This window comes from Eriocheir sinensis, chromosome 10 (genome assembly GCF_024679095.1).
Source record: "Eriocheir sinensis breed Jianghai 21 chromosome 10, ASM2467909v1, whole genome shotgun sequence".
NCBI classification, from domain to species: Eukaryota; Metazoa; Arthropoda; class Malacostraca; order Decapoda; family Varunidae; genus Eriocheir; species Eriocheir sinensis.
Window position 1 is genome coordinate 14,920,296 of NC_066518.1, and position 17,959 is coordinate 14,938,254.

Below are 17,959 nucleotides of genomic sequence, written 5' to 3' on the forward strand. Positions count from 1 at the left end.
GCAACTGATAAAAAAACATTAAAAATAGGCCCCCTAAAACGCATCCTTGGTTATCCCTCCGGAGAAAAAGACAAAGATACGTCATAATGAACACACACAAAAAAATAAAGCAGTAGGCCTACAATAAGAGATGGAGAGTTCATGAAAGCTTACAGAAAGAAATCATATAACCCCCCCCCAAAAAAAAGGACCTTAAAAACGCTCCCTTCCAATACGTCATAATAAACACAAAAAATAAATAAAGCAGTACACCAAGAGATGGAGAGTTCATGAAAGCTTACAGAAAGAAATCATATAACCAAAAAAAAACAGAATAGGATCTCAACAACGCTTCCTTCCAATACGTCATAATAAACACAAAAAATAAATAAAGCAGTACACCAAGAGATGGCGAGTTCATGAAAGCTTAAAGAAAGAAATCATATAACAACGAAAAAAAACAAAAAACAGAAAAGGACCTCAAAACCGCATCCTTGGGTCACGCCAGCGAAGGAGACCCAGATACGTCACAATAAACACAAAAAATAAAAACACTACACAAGAAAGGAGGGTCATGAAAGTATATGGAAAGAATATAACAAAAAAGAGACTCCAAAAAGCGCTTCCTCGGTCATCTGGACGGAGAAAGATATCAAGATACGTCAAAATAAACACACAAAAAAATTGAATGAGAACAACAAAAGAGATCGTGAAAGCTATTAACAAGAAACCATATAACAAAAAAAATGCCCCCCCCCCGACTAAAAACACTTCCTTGGTCACCCCGACGGAAAAAAAAAATACCAAAAACAGGAGCCACGAGAGGGAGAGTTCATTGCGACAGAGTGAGGACGCGTGGCAGCGGGACAAAGGCGGGAGCAACACTTACCCATTGTTGTGGAGGTCCGCTGTCTATCTCCGGTCCGTCGAGCCCCTGTAGGGAGGAGGAGGAGTGGCCGTCACAGGCTGTCTAAGGTCACACGTCAGAATATATACAGCTAGAGGGAAGCACGAGACTCCCGGACTTAAGGCCAGTTCCGCAGTCCAACGCAGGGTCATCGCAAGCACCCCAACCAAACTATACAGGTCTATACAATCCATAATGGGCAGGTTTTCAATTTGGTACCTAATAGTAAAGAGACTTCTTGTATAGTTGCCTCAGAATTATTGGCTTTTATATCAACACCAAACACTGTACAATATTTTTTCGTAATCTTTGATATTTTGCTTGGAAGCTTACTAACCCGCCGTGTCGAACTGTGAAACTGACCCCTGGTATGATGTGGCTATGATGTGGGTCTTCAAAAGCAATGTAGGTCTTAGACTACTGATTGGTGGAGCCTCCTCGACCACAGAGGCTGTACTGACTCATTCTTGTATTCGTATAAAGGAGATCGGGATTGGTTAAATTAGGGGTTAGGTGAATTTGAGATTGGCTGAATTAGGGGTTGGGTGAATTGAGGGTTGGTTGCATCAATCGAGGCTGTGCTAATATTTGATCAGTGGCAATTGCAACACATCCAGCTCCTTGCAAAAAATCACTTTGAATGAAAGGCATCCCAATGCATTATATTTTTTTTTCCAAAATTTCCACTTGCTTTAGCCGGTAAATAAAGATTTATTTCCACTGATTTTCAGTTAGCGGCCGTATGTAACATTTATTCAATAACAAAGAATTATTCCTAAATTTGTTAAATAAGAGTAGAAGTTCAGCATGAATGTGATGTAAGAGAAACTAGAAGTACTAAATTTGGAGCAGAAAACCATGTTTTAGCCCGCTGAGGCTGCTTGTATTAGCTAATTCAAGCACCTCGCTGCAAACTGGGCCCAGGTCTTGGGTATGAACGGCCGGAACTGTTTTATAATCAGATTTTCTTACCGTGTGTGTGTGTGTGTGTGTGTGCGTGTGCGTGCGTGCGTGTGTGTGTGTGTGTGTGTGTGTGTGTGTGTGTGTGTGTGTGTGTGTGTGTGTGTGTGTGTGTGTAGAAATTGCTTTAGTGTTTAAAATATGAAACCTTTGATTCAAAAGATTCAGGCAATCCCGCTCTCCTTTACTTTTCATGACCTACATACTGGTTTGCTGATAGAAAAAAGTCCTTTCTGCAACGCCTGCGTGCGCGCGGAGCCTCCTCGCCTGTAGAGCCCCTTTTGGCTCAATTTCTCAGATTGAAATCGTTTTCCGTGACCTCTTCTGGCGGTTACATGTGGGCGGGCGTCACCCTGTACGTATTGTTCTGTCCGCGGTGTACGGCTTCGAAAGGAAAGCAATGCAACCGTTTGACGTGGGCGTTGGGCCTCCTCGTCACGGACCTCTTTCACCACAGGCACTTAAGATTCACGGGTGCTTTTTTTAACGACATAGACTAAAGGCTTTACACATAACAAAGGGATCTCGAGACTTTCTACATTACACCCAACGAAACGGATACAAGTTGAAACAGAAGAATAAATGAAAATATATGACTTCTCTTCCCTAGAATTATGATATACGAGCTAAACGAGAGAAAAAGGATTCACACTAACCTTCCCGGCTTTTGAGCTGATATATAGATGCAGTAGGCGCCCTAGCAACGCAAATACTGAATCAGGACTCACACTTTCCAAGCACAATGGTCTATGTAACGTCAAATATCTTATATTGGTCCCTCAAATAAAAGATCTCTCTCTAGGCTTTTGGACTGATATCTAGTTCCAGTAAACACTCTATAGCAACCCGAATACTGGATCAGAACTCGCACTTTCAAGCACAATGGTCTATAGTCTCAATACAACAACATCAAACATCTTCTATTGGTCCCTCAACTGAATGATCTCTCTCCTAACACGTATGAATGAGCTGCCTTTCCACTTTTCCTACCTCCATAAAGAACAATGGTCTATAACAACATCAAACATCTACTGGTCCCTCAACTGAATGATCCCTCTCCGAACGTATGAATGAGCCGCCTTTCCGTCTTTCCTATACCTCCGCCACACTTCACCTTCACGCATGCCTCCGCGACCCGCCATTCTTGCTTTCATCACAAGGTCCGACATCCCTGTTTTATCACGCCTAGCCAGTGGGGACGGAGAGGAGGTGCCGCGCCCTTGCCCTGCCTGCCCTCCTCAAGCACTAAAGGGACAGCCAGGGCAAGGAGGCTACACGTTGCTGGCAAACATGCAATTCGACACGCAGACACTTTGTATGTTCTGCGAGGACGAGAAGGAGGACGAGGAGGCTCCACCACGCACTGCCACACTTGAGATTAACTGAGTGAAGGTAGTAGTAGTAGTAGTAGTAGTAGTAGTAGTAGTAGTAGTAGCAGCAGCAGCAGCAGCAGTAGTAGTAGTAGTAGTAGTAGTAGCAGTAGCAGTAGTAGTAGTAGTAGTAGTAGTAGTAGTAGTAGTAGTAGTAGCAGCAGCAGTAGTAGTAGTAGTAGTAGTGGTGGCAACATTGACAATTATAATAGTAATGTTCATAATAATAATAATAATAATAATAATAATAATAATAATAATAATAATAATAATAATAATAATAATAATAATAATAATAATAATAATAATAATAATAATAATAATAATAATAATAATAATAATAACAAGTGAACAAAACCGTGGGCATTACAATTTGATTTATTTTTTCCAAGATCTATTATTTTCTATTATTATCATTATCATTACTGTTATTGTCCTGCTGTATCATTACTATACCAATGACCCCGCAGCGCCGGCCGGCCCCGGAGCCGCCGCGGTAGATGTACTTACGTCTTTTTTCCTCTTCGTCCCTGGAAAGAAGGAAAACTGGGATTAGACACACAGACAACACCCAACACACACACACACACACACACACACACACACACACACACACACACACACACAGATGGCTGAACACACACGCAGTTATACGACCACAGTGCATCATCAGCATCAGCATCGTTATCACTCATCGTAAGAGACAGCAATTCGTAATCTAAACACAACTTATTCGTTCATGGATAAATGCCAAAACATTCCTGTTCGTGTAATGTAATTCTTGTGTCTTACGGTACATCACTATTAATTCTAGCGATCTTCCTTCAGACTTTTTTTTCTAGAACTACGCGAACTCTTCCTTCAGATGCGTTCTCGACAGATTTGCTTGGTTGGAAGTGAGATTGTGAAGACGTGCATATGCTGTGCTTCTCACTGGCGACATGTGGCCACTGGACGTAGTAAATATTTTTTGTGAGATGCTGCTTACTCGAGCATGACATTCGCAAAACGGACAGATCGTCTCAGAAACTGTAAAAAGACTGTATTAACTTCCTGAGCCTTCATCTGAGTCGAGTCTTTGACGTGCCTGCGTGTCGGGCAGCCCTAATCTCTCCTTCGTAATGGTATGACAACGCTCAGCCTCTTCATCGTCTTCGTACGGCGTGCTGCCCCAAGAGGCTTTGCCGCTGAAATCCCCGACACTGCAGCCTTTGCACTTCCATGGCTTGTCCCTCATAACGTTTCGCAAAGGCCACACGCACAGGTGCTGGTGATAAAATTACGGAGAGAGGAGCATCTTGAGACAGCTTATGTTTCTCGGCCGGAGACTGAAACCTCTTAAGAAATCATGTCCAAGGAGTGGCAAGGAAAGGAAAGGTGTTTCGCATACTATCAATGGAACTGACCTCATAGAAGGAGAGGATGTAGCATGGGCGTCCCACCTAACAACCTACCATCTTCAAGCTATGTTTCTTCGTCTGAGACAGATCTCTCTTAAGAAAACGATGACCGAGGAGTGACAAGGAGGAGACGGATGGAGGAGTCTGGCATATTTTCATTGGAACTAAGCTCAAAGGAAGGAGAGGTGGTAGCATGGTCTTTTCTTCTTCTCTGGCTGGTTTTACTGAGTGGAGCCCTACAGGAAAGGATTCAAGGAGGAGGTTAGCGTTCCGTAAGGAAAGTGAGGTTAGGTATGGGGAGGCCAAGTGATTTTTTCTTTTTATTTACGTTTCGCATATGGCACCGGTAGGCTTTCTTGGTGGGGCCTGGTGGTCGGCCCCAGCCCGTTATAGCGCAGGCAAGTGCTTATAGTGGCGCCATTTTGCTTGGCTCACGCTTCCCCCCGGAGCTCATCTTCGATCCTCTTCTGGAAAAAATCTATAGTCCGGATTGATCGATGGTCTTCAGGACAGCATGTGGGTAGTCTGAGCCCACTCGGCGGCGACTGGAAAATTGGCAGTTTGTTTGTAGCGGCGGGTGGGACGGGAACCTGCGCGCTATTCACTCAGCATTGGAGCATTGGAACTAATCTCAAAGGCAAGAGAGGGTGAAGTAGGAGCGGAGTCCTACAGGAAGGGATTCAAGGAGAAGGATGGTGTTCCAAAAGAAAGATGAGGTGAGGTGAGGTAAGGTGAGGTGGGGTGAGGCAGCAGGTGAAGAGTAACAGTGAGGAAGCCAAGCGTTCAATATGCAGGTGGTGTTTAGTTGTTTGTGTCGTGTGAGTTGGTGGGTGGGTGGGAGGGTGTGTACCGGGTGGGTGGGAGGCCTCCTACTGGAGTCAAGTGGCAAACAGTGTCCGTCTAAGCGTCGATACCTGCCGCCGGAATACGATTAAGGTGCATTAAGCTCCTAGGTGCTCCTTTTCGGGCGGCGCGGCGTCCTTATGCGTTCCGGTCCCGTGCGCGGTGTCTTTCTCGGCGCCGCTAACATGTGTACTTTACTTATGCTGGAGGTGGTGAGGAGATGAGGGTGGCGGGATCAAAGTGGGGAGGAAGGATCTCTCTCCGTCTCTGTGTGTGTCTGTGTCTGTCTGTCTTTCTCTTTCTCTTCTTTTCTCTGTCCTCTTCTCTTCTCTTCCCTTCCCTTCCCTTCCCATACCATACCATCCCATCTCATCCCACCCCATCCCATCCTTTCCCATCCCTTCCTTTCCCTTCTCTTTTCTTCAGTCTGATTTTTTTTGTTTTTTTTTTGTTTTTGAGAGAGAGAGAGAGAGAGAGAGAGAGAGAGAGAGAGAGAGAGAGAGAGAGAGAGAGAGAGAGAGAGAGAGAGAGAGAGAGAGAGAGAGAGAGAGAGAGAGACACACACACACACACGCACACACGCACACACACACACACGGGCTGTACCTGGCGGGATGGTGACAGGGGGCGGGCCGGGCGCTAACTCGCTCGGGCAAAAACAGGAGAGAGAATGAATGGGAGGAACAGGTCGAGGGAGGGAGGGGAAGAGGAGGAGGAGAAGGAGGAGGGGGAAGAAGGGAAGGAGGAGGGGGAAGAAGGGAAGGAGGAGGGGGAAGAAGGGAAGGAGGCAGGGAGAGAGAAAGTTAGAGGAGGAGGAGGAGGAGGAGGAGGAGGAGGAGGAGAGGGAGAGTCAGTTGGGGTGCGGCTTACAATGTAGTGCCAAGGGATGCCACGGAGAGAGGGAATGGTCAATTGGTGGAGGAAATACATGGAAATGCAGGCAACAGAAAGACTTTTGGCTCATTGCGAGGTCGCCCGCTCTGGTGATTTAATCTGCTCGACAGCCACTTGGTGCCCGCAGAGCAGATGAAAGCACTTTGGTATTCAATTTACTCCTTTCGCACTGAAATGACGGTCGATTCGATTTTTAAAGGAGTTGATGGTATTCGCATTTACTATTTCTGAGGAAGATTATTCCAATGGCGGGTGACTTGGTCTGAGAAGAAACTCCTCCCAATATCTGTATTATACCGCCTCGCTTGAATATGTAGACCGTTGTTTCTAGTTCTTAAGTTAGACTGTAGCTCAAAAAACTTGGAGTGGTTGACATTGCTGAAGTTATTCAGGTACTTGAACACCTGTATCATATCTCCTCGTAAGCGTCTCTTTTCCAGCGTAAAGAGATTGAGTCGCTTGAGTCGTTCTTCATATGGTTGAGCCCTCAGTGGTGGAATTATTTTCGTAGCACGTCGCTGAACTCGCTCTAATAATTCTATGTCCTTCCTGTAGCTAGGTGACCAAAACTGCACCGCATACTCAAGGTGAGGTCTTACCATCGAGTTAGGAGGAGGAGGAGGAGGAACAGAGGAGGAGGAGGGCGAAGACAAGAACGAGGAGGACGAGAAGAACGAAGACGAAGACGAGGACGGACAAAAAAAATGAGGTGAACGAGGAAGAACAAAAAAGATGATGATGATGATGATGATGATGATGATGAGGAGGAGGAGGAGGAGGAGGAGGAGGAGGAGGAGGAGGAGGAGGAGGAGGAGGAGGAGGAGGAGGAGAGGGAACACAAAGAAAGAACAAACAGCAGCAGACCTGATGGACCTTACGAGGCTGTTTGTGACAAGCTACACTAACTATCTAATCAAAGGTGGAAGATGAAGGACAGCAAAGGCGAAGGCTCCTCCCCCCACAAAGGAAATAGAACCATGCAGCATGGAAAAACTGCATGGAAATTATGTAGGAAGGAGGGAAAAACTACCATTACTGCTACCACTAACCGGGCGATAAAAACGGACAAGGACATCAGTATACGAAAGAACTTAACGTTATTACGACAATGAGTAATATCTTAGTTGCTGGTTGGATTCAAAATACTTGCCTAATCTATTCTTGAAGGCCGTAACTGTTGTACTATAAGCGACATCACAGGGTAGAGAATTCCATACATTTACGACTCGATTGAAGAAGAATTGTTTGGCTTCATGCGACGAGAATCTTTTACCACTTATCTTGAAACTGTTATTTCTTCTTGTTCTATTTGATCGATCAATTGTAAAGTAATCTTCCGCATTAATATCACTGAATCCTTTAAACATTTTAAACACTCCTATTAGATCGCCTCGCATTCTTCGTTTTGACAAGCTGAATAAATTTACTTCTTTAAGCCTTTCTTCATAAGATAAATTTCTCAACCTAGGAATCATTTTTGCTACTCTCCGTTGAACCCTTCTAACTTTTCTACGTCTTTTCTGTAAAAGGGAGACCAAAACTGTACACAGTACTCTAGATGGGGTCGAACCATCAAATTATACAATTTTAATATTACTTTTTCTGATTTATTATTAAAGACTCGTCCGATGAAGCCAACCAATTTGTTTGCGGTTTTAACTACCTCTGAACAATGCTGACTGGGCTTTAAATCGCTTGAAATAGTGATTCCAAGATCCTTTTCTTTACTTCCCGCAGAAAGTTATTGGCCATTCATTACGTACTGAACGCGATTGTTATTGTTTCCGATGTGTAACACTTTACATTTGTCAACGTTAAATTTCATTTGCCATTGATTGGCCCAACGTGCAAGTCGATCTAGATCTGATTGTAATGCTTCTTCGTCGAGTGTCGTAGTTACCTTACTAGGGATTTTTGTGTCATCAGCGAATTTTGATATTTTGCAAGTGAGCCCATCATCGATATCATTAATATAAATTAAGAAGAGCATGGGACCAAACACTGATCCTTGAGGTACGCCGCTTATGACATCGAGCCAGTTAGATGAAACACCGTTTATAACTACTCTCTGTTTCCTCTCAGAGAGCCAGTCCACTAGCCAATTGTGAATGTTACCTAAGAAACGGTGCGCCAATAGTTTACTGAGCAATCGTTTGTGGGGAACCTTATCAAATACCTTTTGAAAATCTTGATATATGATATCTACTGATCTGCTTTCACCGAACACCTCAAAAATATAATTTAAAAAAATCAAGTTAGTTAGTTTAACAACCGATGTCAAGCTAATTGGTCGATAGTTTCCTGGATGAGACTTGTCCCCCTTTTTGAAAATTGCTGACAGTTGCTAGTTTCCAATCCGACGGAACTTTTCCAGATGATAAAGATTTATTGAACAAGATAGAGAGCGGTTTACAAATTTGATGTTTGATTTCTTTTCAAATTCTAGGTATAATTTTGTCTGGACCAGGAGCTTTGCTTACTTAAATCTTTTCAATTGTGCGTAAAATGTCACCTTCTATGATGAACACGCCATTTAAAATCTTTTCGGTCCTTCTAACCTCCTGCGGTTGAGGTGATAAACAATCTTCGTCGGTAAATACGGATGCGAAAAAGTTATTTAGGATTGTAGCCATATCATTTTCATCGTTGGTGTGGTTACCATTATCATTAGCAAACGGTCCGATACTACAAGTGAGTGACTTTTTATTATTTACATAGCCAAAAAATTCTTTCGGATTAGATTTACTTGTTTCCGCTATATATTTTTTAAAGATTTTTCTTGCTTCGTTTTATTAATTTCTTGGTTTAGCGGCGAATTCTGTCTAATTCTAGTTTGTCAGCCTCACTCTGGGTTGGTATGTATCTACTGTATACGCGGTTTTTAAGAGAGAGGCTATTTTGAATTTCGTTATTGCACCATTTGGGTTTCTTCTTAATAGTTGAACGTCTATTACGATAGGGTACGCATAGGCTTATGGCATTGTTCAGTATTGTGGTGAAGGCCTCCCACGATTTATCAATATCTGTTTCCGCCGAAATTACAGTCCAGTCAGAATGATTTAAAATTGACCGGAGTCCTACGAAATTTGCTCACTGATAATCTGGCACCTTCTTGTTACTAGCTACGTATTACTTAACTTCATCTTGATGCTGAATGTGATTATTCGGTGATCGCTAGAACTGAAAACTGGACCAACATTTACTTCGTTAAGTAGATCAGCTCTCGTTGAAAAGATAAGGTCAAGTATATTATTTTCACGAGTCGGTTCTTGAACGTGTTGATGTGAATCACTATCTAATAAACTTGTGTACAGGTCGAGCCCTGTATGAGAGTTCAACGGTTCGCCCCATCTTTTCACTGGCAAGTTAAAGTCCCTCACAATTACTGTCTCGCAACTGCTACTTGTTTCTAATATTAATTCACTTAACGCGTCGTCGATATCAAGAGTCTGCTCTGCCCTGGCGGTCTATAGATTAGTCCAACTACTATTTTAAGAGACATTTTTAATTTCAATGAAGACCGTGTCCACATTGGTTATAAAATCTGTTTTCACGGAGGAGGAGAAGGAGGAGGAGGAGGAGGAGGAGGAGGAGGAGGAGGAGGAGGAGGATAAAGAATGACAAGTAAGGGGAGAAAGTAAATCAGTTGAGAAAAGAATTCGGAGGATGAGAGGAAAGAAGAAAGTAAAGGAGCGAATGAATGAGGAAAATAAGGAATGGGAATGAAAGAGGGAATGAGGAAGAGCAGGGAAGGAGGAGAGAAATGAGTGGAAAGATAGAGAAGATAGGGAAAGAGGAAATGAAGGAGGAGAGAGGAGTTGGGATATAAAGAAGCCCGGAAAGAAGAGAAGGGAAGACGGGAAGAGAAGACGAAGGAGGGAAGAAGGAAGAGAAGGAAGAAGGGAGAAGGGAGGAAGGAGGAGGGAGGAAGAGAGAGTGCACGTCAGGAACAGGCAATCATGAGCTGTTATTCTAAAGCGGAGGGAGGAGGAGGAGGAGGAGGAGGAGGAGGAAGAGGAGGAGGAGGAGGAGGAGGAGGAGGAGGAGAGGAAGGGAAGAGAGGGAAGGAGGGAGAAGAGGGAAGACGAAGGGAAGAGGGCAAAGGGAGGAGGAGGAGCACCTTCACCCTGCCTTCCTCCTCCTCCTCCTCCTCCTCCTGAAGCTGAGTAGAGAAGGAGGAACGCCTTGAGGATGAGAGGGTTAGAAAGTCAAAGAATTCACCTTCTAATGAGAAATGAACCTGTAAAATGATGACAATGATGATGATGATGATGATAATGATGATGATGATGATGGTGATGATAACCGAGCAATGATGCGGAAAAATTAATATCATAGTCTTTCCATTTTATCTTTCTTTCCTTTTTTTCTTTTCTTTTACTATTTTTGTCATTTTTCTAGCAGCGAAGAAGTCTGCCAAGAACAACACATCAACAAAAAACAGCAAAAAGGAAAATAAGAGTAAAGAAAAATCCAGCTTCTTCATCAACAACAAAAAATATGTATAAAAAAAATTCAGGAGTAAGAAAAAATATATATATATATATAAATAAATCCATCCTCACCACATCTTATTTTTTTTATTTTTATTTACGGCGAAGGAGACAACCAAAACCACAACAATAATAGCAACAAATAAGAAAGTGCCTCAAAATGCTACTTCACCAAAAAAAAAAAAAAAAAGGAAAAAAAGTGTATATTAATGCCCGAGGGAAAGAACTGCGGGTCGGTCAGAACGATTCCACGACTATTTAAATCATTCTAATTATTTTTCCGGCACTCTTTTGTCTTTCCTTATGAGATGCTTTTCGGAGATGCTTATTATTTTTCCCCTTATATATATATATATATATATATATATATATATATATATATATATATATATATATATATATATATATATATATATATATATATATATATATATATATATATATATATATATATATATATATATATATATATATATATATATATATATATATATATATATATATATATATATATATATATATATATATATATATATATATATATATATATATATATATATATATATATATATATATATATATATATATATATATATATATATATATATATATATATATATATATATATATATATATATATATATATATATATATATATATATATATATATAGTCTATCGCCTTTACTATACATACGAAATTACATCTGCTTCGCCTTCTTGTGGTGAATTAATAAGAAGCTCAGTGACATTTTGCAGGGATCCTCACATTATTTTCTCTCTCTCTCTCTCTCTCTCTCTCTCTCTCTCTCTCTCTCTCTCTCTCTCTCTCTCCAGTGGTGCATTGATAGCAAGCAAATTCACGCCCTGGAGGCACAACAAAGGACGACAACACAACACCCTCCGCGTACAGCCATTCTTGGTGTCCCTCTATTAGCTCGCGCCGCCCCAGGACAGCCAGAGCGACACACGATATTTCCGTCACCCCCGCGGCATGCAGCACCGGTTCCTAATTCTGTCTTCAACGCCATGAACTCAATTCGCCGCGCATTTGTGACCGTCCGACTAACTGCTTACGGCGCCATATATAGACCAGCACGCTTATACTTCCTTCCCGGGCCCTGTAATGAGCGGCGAGTCTTTACTGATAACATACTACGATTCCAGCTTAGTTATGGGCAAGATTTGTGGTTATTTGTGGCCCGGGACAAAGTGTGCGCGTGGATGACTGTCTCCTCTTTCTTCTTGCTTAAGGGAATGGTGGTAATTGTGGTAACGTTAGTCGCCACATAAGATCTCTAATACTGAATTTAAATCGAAAAGTTTATGGTTGACAATAAACACACGATTCATGTAAGTTTAAAGGTATTACTGATTTAGCTGTTCAATTCTACTCCTTCTTTTCTCTTTCTATCGATTTCTGAACTTCTGACGAACATCTGTGAAGGGGTCAAGTAGAGAATAACGCATTGTATAGTTAAGCCTTTCATTATATAAAGAGTAAACATACATAGATCCTACGCGCTTTGATCACTGATTCACCTATTACACCAAACTCCTCTTTTCCCTTCTAGCCCGATAGCAGCGACGGGCCAAATTTGTGGCTTTACCGTGTAGCAGCGACGGGCCATAATCTGATCACAAATGGTTTGATATATATTATGAAATGGTTTGTGTAAGGGTTCATTTTTTCTCTTTTTTTCTCGCTTGAAGGGACCATTAAGAAACATGATCCCCGCTGCTACCGGGCTAGACACACTTCTGAGCTTCTGGGGCCATATTCAGAAAGTAGGTTGTAAGCCCGAGGGTGTAACTCCTTACAACCTGGAGACTTACACCCTCCGGACAACCTGCGCTGCACCCGCATTCAGAAAGGAGGTTGCGGGGAGGGTGTAACTCAGAGAGGGAAGGTTGTAGCTCAGAGAGGCAGCTGATTGGGCGACGCATTCATGACGTCATCACACTCGTCCTAGCGAATCACGAGCGAGTCAGAGTCGATGAAGAAAATGTGCCAGCCAATCACTGACAGACGCCACTACGTTAAGGTTGCCAGACGTCATATATTATGAATTTAGCGTCAATGAAATAACTGAGATCAGACAGTCACCTTTCCAGTGGCACATTCAAGTCATCAGTGACGCTAACATTCATAATATATGACGTCTGGCGACTTTAGCGCAGTGGCGACTTAAGTGTTACTGACGGTAGAAAGGTAGAAATTGGAAATGTCAAACACGGCATTGGCTTGCGTGACGTGCCGTGGCCAGGGCAGAGGCAGGCGAAATGGTGTACAGTACACCCCACGGCGGACCTATTATTATAGTGTTGCTGCACCACATTCTACACATTAATAGCTAAACCATTAAAAATTTCACCATGTACAATAGTTTCCTCTGATGTTTTTTATGTTTTTTTTTTTTGTTTTGACCTTCATTGGCATTGGTGAATACATCGTTTCCCCTTTTTCCTCACCCGAAGCATTTCTGGTGAAAGCGAAGGTTAGAATCGTTCAAAACACAAAAAAAAAAGCATGGGATAAACCTTGTCTATATAGTGATATGCATACTGGTCCTAAACTTCAGTATTATCGAATGTATTTTTGTCCCTTAGCCAATAAAATCGTGGGTGCTGGCAATGGCCTGACTGAGGATGTAAACAAACGCAACCCCTGTACCATCTCGCTTTTATGGAAGAAATTTGCCATATTGACTCTTATACTTTCATTTTTTTGTCAAGAAACACTAATTAGGACATATTTCATGTCAATATAAAGAAGGTTGTAAGATTTACACCACCTCCGTCGAGGTTGTAACTTACATCCTCCTTACACCTCCTTTACAACCTCCCGGATGCTTCCTGAATTCGGGTGTAAGGGTCGGAGGTTGTACCTCGGCCTTACAACGTTGTAAGTGTTTTCTGAATATGGCCCCTGACAAACAAATACAGTGTGAACAAGTTAAGGCTGAAATTCTCGTACAGTAAGAAGCATAAACAAAATATTGACCACACAATGAGAATACTTCATCTTTCTCCACCAAGGCGGGTCTGATTGCATGCATCTGGACGAGGAAGCAGAGGAGGAGAAGGAGGAGGAAGAGCCGGGATTATCCATCAAGTTGACCAGTGACGTCAGAGCATCGGAACCGGGCCACGAGGAGCCGCTCATCCATCACACCATTCCTAACACGAGACACACCAACCCCAAACATCCTTCTTCCCTGGGCGTCCGTCACACCTCCAGCTTCTCTGAGGGTTAACAGCAACCCCACAGTTACATAACACAGTGTCCATCGTATTTCCAAGCTTTTAATCCCGTTTCGAAGTGTCTCTAGCAACCTCGAAGTCATCTTTATACATTTCTATCTAAACACAGCAACCCAAAACCTTCTCCTCCTTCTCTCAGCGTCCATCACAATCCTAATAGTCCTTCAGGTCCCCAAATTTTCAATGTGTCTAAGGACTTCACTGCATTTACGATGTTCTTAACACACCACACTGAAGGGAAGGAGGAACGAAGCTAAAAAATGAAGAGGAGGAGAGAATAGAGAAACACTGGAAGGACAGATGCATAGAAGAAAGGAGTGAGTTGTATTAGTGAGCGAGAGAATGAAAGAGAGCAGGAAGGAAACGAAGGAGGGAAGAGGAGGAGGAAGATGGGAGTCAAGGAGAGGAGGGAGAACAGAGCACAGGACACTGAAGGGGCAGGTGTGAGTATAAGGTAGGGGAAGGAGGGGTGAATGAGAGAATGAATGAGGGAAGACGAGAAGAAGGAAGGAAGGAAGAAAGGAAGAAGGGAAGCGAAGGACGAAGGGAGCAACACTGAAGGGACAAGTGTGAAGAAAAAGGAGATTAGGAGAATGGAGAAAGAGAAGCGAAGAAGGGGAAGATGAGGCAGGGAACCGAGGAGGAAGAGACGAAAAAACACATTCGAGGGACGGACCAGCAGAGGAGAAGAGAGGAGGCGGTGTTGTGGTGTGGAGTGTGTCAGGGAGAGCAACACACCTTCACAACCAAGACGAGGGCGGGAAGAAAGGCGTGAAGGCTCCTCCAGCCCCTTCTCACCTCCCTTCACGCTGCTTAAGAGGAAGAGAAAATAAGGAAGGACTGAGAGAGCGAAGGATTGATTGATTATTTGAGCGTTCATCTTGGCGCCGAGAGAAAGGAGAGAGAGACAAAGGCGAAGAAGGAAAAGGATATTGAACCACGTGAAAGGAATTTAAGAAAGATACCTTCATTAAACCTTTTGAATGCATAACTGATATTTTCTTTCTTAACTTCAAACAGACCTACCATACAAGACACACCCCTATATAAGAGCATTCCTTCCCCCTCACGCCCTGTATCTATCTCAAGTCACCGCTTAGAACCTCACATCATGCGGGCACTATCAACACAACCTCCTTCGGCCCAACCCTTTGTATGGCCGCCTGACCGAAGAAGAAGGAAAAGTTTTTGTCGCGCTCATCAATCCAACGTCTTCTGGCTTCATTTACTTCGCTCGCATACGTCCAGTTTTTGCGGGGTCTCTTTTTATGGGGTCCCCGTTTTTATAATGACGCCAGTAAGCAATGAAGATGTCCACGATAGGGATGGAAAAACGCGGATGTGAACAATAGTCTGGGAATGTGACGAATGAAGGAAATGGACCAGGGAAACGATGCCATAAGGGGCGTGTTTGTTTGCAGGAGCGCAAGATCAGGGATCGATGTCAAAGGACTGGGTATCGTTTCCAAGATAAGCAAGTGATACGGTGTGGATGTGAACAATAGTCTGGGAATGCGACGAATGAAGGAATAGGACCAAGGAAGCGCTGACATAAGGGACGTGTTTGTTTACAGGAGCGCAAGAAGACCAGGGATGAGTTTTGTGTCCAAGATAAGTAAATGATGCGGTGAGGACGTTAGCAATAGTCCAAGAATCTGATGAATGAAGAGAGTCAGGGAATTGGACCAAGGAAGCGCTGCCATATGGAGCTTGTTTGTTTACAGGAGCAGCAGAAGACCAAGGATCGGTGACCAAGAAGTAGGACTCGTTTGCAAGACGCGGGTGACGAGGTGCGGACTATTAGCAATAGTCCAAGAATCTTATGAATGAAGAGAGTCAGGGAATTGAACCAAGGAAACATTGCCATAAGGGCGTGTTTGTTTACAGGAGCGCAAGAGGGTCAGGGATCGGTGTCCAAGGAGTGGGTTTCCTTTCCGAGACGCGGGTGACAAGATGCGGATGTTAGCAATAGTCCAAGAATCTGAATAATGAAGACAGTCAGGGAATTGGACCAAGGAAGCGCTAACATAAGGGGTGTGGTTGTTTACATGAGCGCAGGACAACCAGGGATCAGTGTCCAAGAGGTGGGTCTCCAAGATTTATAGCAATAGTCCAAGAATCTGAAGAATGAAGACAGTCAGGGAATTGGACCTAGAAAACTGCCATAAGGGGTGTGTTTGTTTACATGAGCGCAGGAAAACCAGGGATCGGTGTCCAAGAAGTGGGTTTCCAAGATGTTAGCAATAGTCCGAGAATGTGATGAATGGAGATAGTGCAGGAAATGGACAAGGACAACGTTACCATAAGGGAATTGAGCATTATAATCATTATCATCATCATCATCATCATCATCATCATTATCATCAATAGCAAAGGCCTTTCCAATGTTCTCCACCTTTCTCTGATGTTAGTGTAGTCCATCCCACCCCAGCAAAGGCTCTGAATTTCATCTCCCCACCTGGTTTTCTATCTACCCTGACGTCTATATTCCCTGGGTTGCCACTCTGCTACTCTGGCTGTCCATCTGTTACCAAGACGAAGGCCTTTCCCAGCGCTCTCCAGCTTTCTCCGTCTCCTGTTAGTATATTCCATTCTGCCCCGGTGAAAATTCTAACTTTCCTCTCTCTACCTGGTTCTCTGTCTACCCTGACTTCTAAATTTTCTGGGTTGTCACTCTGTTACTCTAGTTGTCCATGTTACCAGTAGAGGGCCTTTCCCAGCGTCCTCAATCTCTCACTGTCCGATGTTATTGTACCCCATCCTGCCCAGATTAATGTTTTAAGTTCCTATCTGACTCAACCTAACTTCTACATTTCCTGCGGTTCACACTGTTACTTTGGTTGTCAGTCTAGTATAAATTCTAAGCACGATATGAGCTGCCAAAGTCCACTTCTTAATATCAATCGACATTATAACATCTTCAACCAAGTCACAGGAGTGCAAAGTCAGGCTTGCCTCGGGAGAAATAGCTGAGTGAGACGCGCACAGAGGTACATGAAAAGATTGAATCACTGTCAGGCGGCGAGAGCAGATGGAATGCCCGAGATATGCCGGCGTGTGATGAGGCTGTCTTAACGTATTTGTGGACCGCATATCAAAAGGAAGTGTCAAGGCGGCTCAGTACAATGAGGCACGCACGAAGATCACCCATAAAAAGACTGAATGAATGACGGCAGGGCAGACAGCGGAGACGGAATGCAGAGAGAATATAACTCGAGCGTGACGTAACTAAGCAAAGTGTCTGTGGAGAGTCTCAAAGAGGTAGTGCAAAGAGGCACGCACTTAGATCACCCATAAAAAAAGGCTGAATGAATGACGGCAAGGCAGACAGCGGAGACGGAATGCAGAAAGAATATAACTCGAATGTGATATAACTGAGCAGTGTCTGTGGAGCGTCTCACAAGGGTAGTACAAACAGCCACGCACGAAGACCTATAAAAAGACTGAGTGAATGACGAGGAAGCAGACAGCGGAGATGGAATGCACAGAGAATAACATGAGTGTGATATAACTGAACTAAGTGTCTGTGGGGCGTCTCAAAAGGGCAGTACAAACAGGCACGCACGAAAACCAACTATAAAACGACTAAATGAATCACGGCAAGGCAGACAGTGGAGACAAAATACAGAAAGAAATACTGAAGTGTGATGTAACTGCCTTGAATGTCCGTGGAGCGTGTGTTACGAGGGTGAAAGTTAAGGCTGAAGAACAATGGGTAGATATATGAATGTGCATCTTGATAAAGGGAGTATTTGTAGGATGGACAATGAACCGGTAAACGACGACGATAACAGTACTCCTTACACACAGACACACAAACAATGAATAAAACAAACTTAGCAGAATAGAGA

At 43.2% G+C, this 17,959-nt stretch overlaps 1 protein-coding gene across 1 annotated transcript in view; it reads right to left on the reverse strand.

Moving 5' to 3' along the window:
- Window positions 1-785: 785 nt before the first annotated feature.
- LOC126996628 (uncharacterized) overlaps window positions 786-17,959 on the reverse strand; it is an 82,882-nt gene continuing 65,708 nt past the window's right edge. The window contains exons 4-5 of the mRNA XM_050857310.1: window positions 3,727-3,746; window positions 786-913 (exon numbers count right to left, since the gene is read on the reverse strand). Coding sequence (XP_050713267.1) covers window positions 812-913; window positions 3,727-3,746 — 122 coding nt within the window. The 3' untranslated portion in view covers window positions 786-811. The remainder of the gene's footprint in view (window positions 914-3,726; window positions 3,747-17,959) is intronic.